General features: G+C 43.0%; 1 protein-coding gene across 1 annotated transcript in view; it reads right to left on the reverse strand.

Annotated features, from left to right (window-relative positions):
* Positions 1–7,581: 7,581 nt before the first annotated feature.
* Positions 7,582–9,746, reverse strand: part of LOC124023205 (complement C1q subcomponent subunit B-like) — a 10,822-nt gene continuing 8,657 nt past the window's right edge. Inside the window, exon 5 of the mRNA XM_046337740.1 lies at positions 7,582–8,469. Within this exon, the coding sequence (XP_046193696.1) occupies positions 8,296–8,469 (174 nt within the window). The 3' untranslated portion in view covers positions 7,582–8,295. The remainder of the gene's footprint in view (positions 8,470–9,746) is intronic.

Here is a 9,746-nt window from a genome sequence, read left to right on the forward strand (position 1 = left end):
TTTAGGACCAAAAGTGTGATTAATCATGATTAACTAATGCCATTAACTCAATTAAAATATGTTCAATGTTTGACAGCCCTAATAACGACTCAATATTAGATCAGTCAGAATTTAGCCATGATACATCACGGTATTGATTCTCAGTAGCATGACCAATGTGTGTCAGTCACCAGAGGGTTCTGTTTGTGTGTCAGTTGTCACCAGAGGGTTCTGTTTGTGTGTCAGTTGTCACTAGAGGGTTCTGTTGGGTTCTGTATGTGTGTCAGTTGTCACTAGAGGGTTCTGTTGGGTTCTGTATGTGTGTCAGTTGTCACCAGAGGGTTCTGTTTGTGTGTCAGTTGTCACTAGAGGGTTCTGTTGGGTTCTGTATGTGTGTCAGTTGTCACCAGAGGGTTCTGTTTGTGGCCTGGTATTCATTATGACAGCTTTTCAGCTAAGGCCCTGTCTAGACAGTTCATGCAGCTTTAGTATTCTGATCATGAAATTCTGAACACATCATGCATCTTCACCAACATTTAAATGTCTACCATGTCCAGATCCCCTTTTCTAGCACTATATTCAAATGCCAGTATGCATTAATGAGAATAGACTAAATATGATAACCCAACAACTCTTATGACCGTAGCTTACTACTGTAGCTAGCTAGCTACACTACATATACAAAGTATGTGGGCACCTCTTCAAATGAGTGAAAACGGCTATTTCAGCCACACCTGTGACTGGTGTATAAAATCGAGCACACAGCCATGCAATCTCCATAGACATACATTGGCAGTAGAATGGCCTGTACTGAGGAGCTCAGTGCCTCAATCATAGGATGCCACCTTTCCAATAAGTCCGTTTGTCAAATTTCTGTCCTTCTAGAGCTGCCCCTGACAACTGTAAGTGCTGGTATTGTGAAGTGGAAACATCAAGGAGCAACAACAGCTCAGCCAGGAAGTAGTTGGCTATACGTGCTCACAGAACGGAACTGCCCAGTGCTGTAACGCGTAAAAATCATCTGTCCTCTGTTGCAACACAAACTGCCTCCGGAAGCAACATCAGCAAAAGGACTGTTCGTTGGGAAGCCTCATGAAATGGGTTTCCGTGGCCGAGCAGCCACACACAAGCCTAAGATCACCATATGCAACGCCAAGCGTCAGATGGACTGGTGAAAAGCTTGCCGCTATTGGACTCATGAAACGCATTCTCTGGAGTGATGCATCATGCTTCACCATCTGGCAGTCCGATGGACGAATCTGGGTTTGGCGGATGCCAGGAGAATCTTAATGCTACAGCATACAATGAAGTTCTAGATGATGATTCTGTGCTTCCAACTTTGTGGCTTTAGGTACCTCTTTCGGCATTACAATTCCCCCGTGCAAAAACCGAGGTCTATACAGAAATGGTTTGTCGATATATGTGTAGAAGAACTTGACTGGCCTGCACAGAGCCCTGACCTCAACTCCATAGAACACCTTGGGGATGAATTGGAACGCCGACTGCGAGCCAGGCCTAATCACCCAACATCAGTGCCCGAACTCACTAATGCTCTTGTGGCTGAATGGAAGCAAGTCCGCGCAGCAATGTTCCAACATATATTGGAAAGCCTTCCCAGAAGAGGGGAGGCTGTTATAGCAGCAATGTTCCAACATCTAGTGGAAAGCCTTCCCAGAAGAGTGGAGGCTGTTATAGCAGCAATGTTCCTACATCTAGTGGAAAGCCTTCCCAGAAGAGTGGAGGCTGTTATAGCAGCAATGTTCCTACATCTAGTGGAAAGCCTTCCCAGAAGAGTGGAGGCTGTTATAGCAGCAATGTTCCTACATCTAGTGGAAAGCCTTCCCAGAAGAGTGGAGGCTGTTATAGCAGCAATGTTCCTACATCTAGTGGAAAGCCTTCCCAGAAGAGTGGAGGCTGTTATAGCAGCAATGATCCAACATCTAGTGAAAAACCTTCCCTGAAGATTGGAGGCTGATATAGCAGCAAAGGGGGGACCAACTCCATATTAATGACTTCCCAGAAGAGTGGAGGCTGTTATAGTAGCAAAGGGGGGACCAACACTATATTAATGTCCATGACTTTGGAATGAGATGTTTGACGAGCAGGTGGCCACATACTTTTGGTCATTATAATGTAGCTAGCAAAGCTAAAAGGAAGGCAGGGTTGGGGAGTAACGGATAACATGTAAGGGATTACAAAAACCCAGTAACTGTAATCCGTTACGTTACCAGCAAATATATTATAATCAGATTACAGATGCTTTAGAAAAACTAGAAGATTACTTGGAGGATAACGTTTAAATTGACACTACTCTGTTTTTTTCAATGACATTCAAATCAGCATTAAAAAAAGACGTAAGTTTAAATTTGTTCCACCTGAGTGAGTCTGACCACCAATCAGAGACCACTATGATGTCAGAGACCACTATGATGTCAGAGACCACTATGATGACACAAGCATCGCCCTTTTTGAGTTTTTGAGCAGTGGCTTCTTCCTTGCTGAGCGGCCTTTCAGGTTATGTCGATATAGAACTCGTTTTACTGTGGATATAGATACTTTTGTACCGGTTTCCTCCAGCATCTTCAAAAGGTACTTTGCTGTTGTTTTGAGATTGATTTGCACTTTTCGCACCAAAGTACGTTCATCTCTAGGAGACAGAACGCGTCTCCTTCCTGAGCAGTATGACGGCTGCGCGGTCCCATGGTGTTTATACTTGCATACTATTGTTTGTACAAATGAACATGGTACCTTCAGGCGCTTGGACATTGCATAAACCAGACTTGTGGAGGTCTACATATTATTTTCTGAGGTATTGGCTGATTTCTTTGGAGTTCCCCATGATGTCAAGCAAAGAGGCACTGAGTTTGAAGGTAGGCCTTGAAATACATCCACAGGTACACCTCCAATTGACTCAAATGATGTCAATTAGCCTATCAGAAGCTTCTAAAGCCATGACAAAATTTCCTGGAATTTTCCAAGCTGTTTAAAGGCACAGTCAACTTAGTGTATGTAATCTTCTGACCCACTGGATTTGTGATACAGTGAGTTATAAGTGAAATAATCGGAGTGACTATTAAATGACTCCAACCTAAGTGTATGTAAACTTCCAACTTCAGCAGTAGGTATACACTGCTCAAAAAAATAAAGGGAACACTAAAACAACACATCCTAGATCTGAATGAATGAAATATTCTTATTAAATACTTTTTTCTTTACATAGTTGAATGTGCTGACAACAAAATCACACAAAAATTATCAATGGAAATCAAATTTATCAACCCATGGAGATCTGGATTTGGAGTCACACTCAAAATTAAAGTACAAAACCACACTACAGGCTGATCAAACTTTGATATAATGTCCTTATAACAAGTCAAAGTGAGGCTCAGTAGTGTGTGTGGCCTCCACGTGCCTGTATGACCTCCCTACAATGCCTGGTTGTCCTACGGATGAGGTGGCGGATGGTCTCCTGAGGGATCTCCTCCCAGACCTGGACTAAAGCATCAGCCAACTCCTGGACAGTCTGTGGTGCAACGTGGCATTGGTGGATGGAGCGAGACATGATGTCCCAGATGTGCTCAATTGGATTCAGGACTGGGGAACGGGCGGGCCAGTCCATAGCATCAATGCCTTCCTCTTGCAAGAACTGCTGACACACTCCAGCCACATGAGGTCTAGCATTGTCTTGCATTAGGAGGAACCCAGGGCAAACCGCACCAGCACATGGTCTCACTAGGGGTCTGAGGATCTCATCTCGGTACCTAATGGCAGTCAGGCTACCTCTGGCGAGCACATGGAGGGCTGTGCGGCCCCCCAAAGAAATGCCACCCCACACCATGACTGACCCACCGCCAAACCGTTCATGCTGGAGGATGTTGCAGGCAGCAGAACGTTCTCCACGGCGTCTCCAGACTCTGTCACGTCTGTCACATGTGCTCAGTGTGAACCTGCTTTCATCTGTGAAGAGCACAGGGCGCCAGTGGCGAATTTGCCAATCTTGGTGTTCTCTGGCAAATGCCAAACGTCCTGCATGGTGTTGGGCTGTAAGCACAACCCCCACCTGTGGTCGGACCCTCAGACCACCCTCATGGAGTATGTTTCTGACCTTTTGAGCAGACACATGCACATTTGTGGCCTGCTGGAGGTCGTTTTGCCGGGCTCTGGCAGTGCTCCTCCTGCTCCTCCTTGCACAAAGGCGGAGGTAGCGGTCCTGCTGCTGGGTTGTTGCCCTCCTACGGCCTCCTCAACATCCCCTGATGTACTGGCCTGTCTCCTGGTAGCGCCTCCATGCTCCGGACACTACGCTGACAGACACAGCAAACCTTCTTGCCACAGCTCGCATTGATGTGCCATCCTGGATGAGCTGCACTACCTGAGCCACTTGTGTGGGTTGTAGACTCCGTCTCATGCTACCATTAGAGTGAAAGCACCGGCATTCAAAAGTGACCAAAACATCAGCCAGGAAGCATAGGAACTGAGAAGTGGTCTGTGGTCATCACCTGCAGAACCACTCCTTTATTTGGGGAATCTTGCTAATTGCCTATAATTTCCACCTGTTGTCTATTCCATTTGCACAACAGCGTGTTTAATTTATTGTCAATCAGTGTTGCTTCCTAAGTGGACAGTTTGATTTCACAGAAGTGTGATTGACTTGGAGTTACGTTGTGTTGTTTAAGTCTTCCCTTTATTTTCTTGAGCAGTGTATCATTTATATCTCCATTGATTCTTGAAGAATATAATTTATAAAATAGCCAACCTTTGCCTTGATGACAACATTGCACACTCTTGGCAAAGCATGTCATTCCATGAGCATGCCATTCCATAAGCATGCCATTCCATGAGCATTCCATTCCATGAGCATTCCATTCCATAAGCATTCCATTCCATAAGCATGCCATTCCATAAGCATGCCATTCCATAAGCATGCCATTACATGAGCAGTCCATTCCATAAGCATGCCATTACATGAGCATTCCATTCCATAAGCATGCCATTCCATAAGCATTCCATTCCATAAGCATGCCATTCCATGAGCATTCCATTCCATAAGCATTCCATGAGCATGCCATTCCATAAGCATTCCATTCCATAAGCATGCCATTCCATAAGCATGCCATTCCATAAGCATTCCATTCCATGAGCATGCCATTCCATTCCATAAGCATGCCATTACATGAGCATTCCATTCCATAAGCATTCCATTACATGAGCATGCCATTACATGAGCATTCCATTCCATAAGCATGCCATTACATGAGCATTCCATTCCATAAGCATTCCATTACATGAGCATGCCATTCCATGAGCATTCCATTCCATGAGCATTCCATTCCATAAGCATTCCATTCCATAAGCATGCCATTCCATAAGCATGCCATTCCATGAGCATGCCATTCCATGAGCATGCCATTCCATCAGCATGCCATTCCATCAGCATGCCATTCCATCAGCATGCCATTCCATGAGCATTCCATTCCATAAGCATGCCATTCCATAAGCATGCCATTACATGAGCATTCCATAAGCATGCCATTCCATAAGCATTCCATTCCATAAGCATCCCATTCCATGAGCATGCCATTCCATAAGCATGCCATTACATGAGCATTCCATTCCATAAGCATGCCATTACATGAGCATTCCATAAGCATTCCATTCCATAAGCATTCCATTCCATAAGCATGCCATTACATGAGCATTCCATTCCATAAGCATGCCATTCCATAAGCATTCCATTCCATAAGCATGCCATTCCATGAGCATTCCATTCCATAAGCATGCCATTCCATGAGCATGCCATTCCATAAGCATTCCATTCCATAAGCATGCCATTCCATTAGCATTCCATTCCATAAGCATTCCATTCCATGAGCATGCCATTCCATAAGCATTCCATTCTATAAGCATGCCATTACATGAGCATTCCATTCCATAAGCATTCCATTACATGAGCATTCCATTCTATAAGCATGCCATTACATGAGCATTCCATTCCATAAGCATTCCATTCCATGAGCATGCCATTCAATATTTTTCAACTTGAATCAATGAGCCCAGTCAGTCCTCCATGGCATCATGGCAACAGAGGAGGACTGGCTAATAAATCCTTAGTTTTGGCATCATGCTCAGGTACAAAAAATTTGGGGATCTATACTTCCATATTTCCAAGGAATGACTGTAATTCTGATAGACTTTGGTTTTTAATGTAAAGATATAATTGAATTGTATTATTATAATGTAGTAGAAAGCGATGTCTTAGAAGAAGCCTACATAACCAACCCATAATGTAACATTTTACATCCATATATGGCCAGCTATGTAAGCTTTAACATTGATTTATCCTGCAATAGATGTTGTTCAATTGGTAACATACATGTCTTCTTCTAATGCCTCCTAAGGGGAAAGTAATCTAAAAGTAACTGAATGTAATCAGATTACGTTACTGAGTTTGGTTAATCTAAAAGTTACCCAAGTAACTCAGGTTACTGTGCACAATGTTTGACTAGTAACTGTAACGGATTACATTTAGAAAGTGATTTATGCACCGCTGCAATCAGGCTAGCATATCACATAGACAAACACATGTTTTTCTGAATAAGCTAGCTGGCTAGCATATCACATAGACAAACACATGTTTTTCTGAATAAGCTAGCTGGCTAGCATATCACATAGACAAACACATGTTTTTCTGAATAAGCTAACTGGCTAGCATATCACATAGACAAACACATGTTTTTCTGAATAAGCTAGCTGGCTAGCATATTACATAGACAAACACATGTTTTTCTGAATAAGCTAACTGGCTAGCATATCACATAGACAAACACATGTTTTTCTGAATAAGCTAGCTGGCTAGCATATCACATAGGCAAAAACATGTTTTTCTGAATAAGCTAACTGGCTAGCATATCACATAGGCAAACACATGTTTTTCTGAATAAGCTAACTGGCTAGCATATCACATAGGCAAAAACATGTTTTTCTGAATAAGCTAACTGGCTAGCATATCACATAGGCAAACACATGTTTTTCTGAATAAGCTAACTGGCTAGCATATCACATAGACAGACACGCTATGAACACATTTCCTCCAACATTATAATGAAAAGGTGCCTCTCGGTCCCAAAACACACGTTTTCTGGAGACTTGTGAGAGGAGTGCTGATGATGTCGCCCACTGTAGGCGCTTTCAGTCACCTGATTGCATCCAGACTGAGGACAAATCCACACACAATGCATCCCTGACACTCAGACTGAGGACAAATCCACACACAATGCATCCCTGACCACCTCCTGAAGTGGTCAGCACAGGAGGCTGCTGAGGGGAGGACGGCTCATAATAATGGATGGAACGGAGTGAATGGAATAGAATTAAACACATGGGAACCATTCCATTGATTCCGTTCCAGTCATTACTATGAGCCCATCTTCCACAATTAAAAAGCCACCGGCTGTCTGTGGTGGTCCGACAGATGTGAACTCTATCTGACCACAGTGGCACTTCTGTGCATCGAGACCTGTCTTTTCAAAGCGATCACATGTAAGTGTAAAGTGTAGACAGCCTCAACATCTTTTACAAACAATGTGTACTGTTGATTAAAAAAACTAGTAACAAATCACTTTATTGATGGCAAACTCATTTCCAAAATGGTATCTTTGAGTTTTGGTAGGCAGCTCAGCAGAAGCAATACATGATTGATTATTTGATTTATTTGAAATGTATTCCTTATTTTACCAGGTGAGTTGACTGAGAATACGTTCTCATTTACAACAACGACCTGGGAGAATGAATTGATTGATTGATTAACTGTCTCAGCAAGCAGCAGCAGTAGAGACAGGGAGGCAGAAACAGACACAGAGATGGTTGGTTGTTCTGCAGATGCTTCTACAACAGAATGATGTGGCTATGATATGTATTTTATGTGGTGTGGAAGAGCAGGAAACTGGTTTCAGCAGGTGTGATCTGGTTTAATCTCTCGTGGACAAATTCTGTATGTAAATGGGAACAATCTGTCAAGGCTCATGTAGAATTATGGGATTTACGAGCAGCGGTAGTTCCTGGTTTGGGGTTTTCATCATTGATTATTTGATAGAATCAGGATTGTTCAAAAGCGGTAATCAAACTGTGGCTGAGATTTCAAACCCGTGTGTGGATGATGAAAGGTTTCCGCTAGATACCACACCTACAAATTCAAATTGAAGTAAAACAGGAAGTGACAAACTTTCGCGAAAATGTTACTTCTGGGTAACCGAGATTAGATCTGGTTGAATCTGGTTTGAGCTCATTCAATGTGGCTCTGTGTGATTTCATGTGGTTCTATGAGTTGGGCAAGATCAGGAAGCCGGTGAACGTGTTGTCAGCTCGTTCGTCTTTAGTGATGATAGCGTTGTTATCGGTGGGCTGTAGAGACACCACGTCTCCCTCCAACAGATCCAGCACCACCGACCCAGACGTCACCAGGAATCCACTCGACGAATCACAGAACCCCACCTTCACAACAACAACAACAACTTTTATCACATAACCTAGAACAATAATAACCTTAAAATCACAGAACAACTTCACAACAACAACAGGACACCTTCACAACAACAACAGGACACCTTCACAACAACAACAGAATACCTTCACAACAACAACAGGACACCTTCACAACAACAACAGAACACCTTCACAACAACAACAGAATACCTTCACAACAACAACAGGACACCTTCACAACAACAACAACATAACACCTTCACAACAACAACAGGACACCTTCACAACAACAACAGAACACCTTCACAACAACAGAATACCTTCACTACAACAACAACAGGACACCTTCACAACAACAACAGGACACCTTCACAACAACAACAACAGGATACCTTCACAACAACAACAGGACACTTTCACAACAACAACAGAACACCTTCACAACAACAACAGGACACCTTCACAACAACAACAGGACACCTTCACAACAACAGGACACCTTCACAACAACAATAGGACACCTTCACAACAACAACAGGACACCTTCACAACAACAGGACACCTTCACAACAACAACAGGACACCTTCACAACAACAGCACACCTTCACAACAACAACAGGACACCTTCACAAAAACAACAGGACACCTTCACAACAACAACAGAACACCTTCACAACAACAACAGGACACCTTCACAACAACAGAACCTCTTCACAACAACAACAGAACACCTTCACAACAACAACAGAATACTTTCACAACAACAACAGAACACCTTCACAACAACAACAGAACACCTTCACAACAACAACAGGACACCTTCACAACAACAACAGGACACCTTCACAACAACAACAGAATACCTTCACAACAACAACAACATAACACCTTCACAACAAAAACAGGACACCTTCACAACAACAACAGAACACCTTCACAACATCAACAGAACACCTCCACAACAACAACAGAACACCTTCACAACAACAACAGAACACCTTCACAACAACAACAGAACACCTTCACAACAACAACAGAACACCTTCACAACAACAACAGAACACCTTCACAACAACAACAGGACACCTTCACAACAACAACAGGACACCTTCACAACAACAACAGAATACCTTCACAACAAAAAACATAACACCTTCACAACAAAAACAGAACACCTTCACAACAACAACAGAACACCTTCACAACAACAACAGAACACCTTCACAACAACAACAGAACACCTTCACAACAACAACAGAACACCTTCACAACAACAACAGAACAC

The sequence above is a fragment of the Oncorhynchus gorbuscha genome, unplaced genomic scaffold, assembly GCF_021184085.1.
Source record: "Oncorhynchus gorbuscha isolate QuinsamMale2020 ecotype Even-year unplaced genomic scaffold, OgorEven_v1.0 Un_scaffold_1542, whole genome shotgun sequence".
Lineage (NCBI taxonomy): Eukaryota > Metazoa > Chordata > Actinopteri > Salmoniformes > Salmonidae > Oncorhynchus > Oncorhynchus gorbuscha.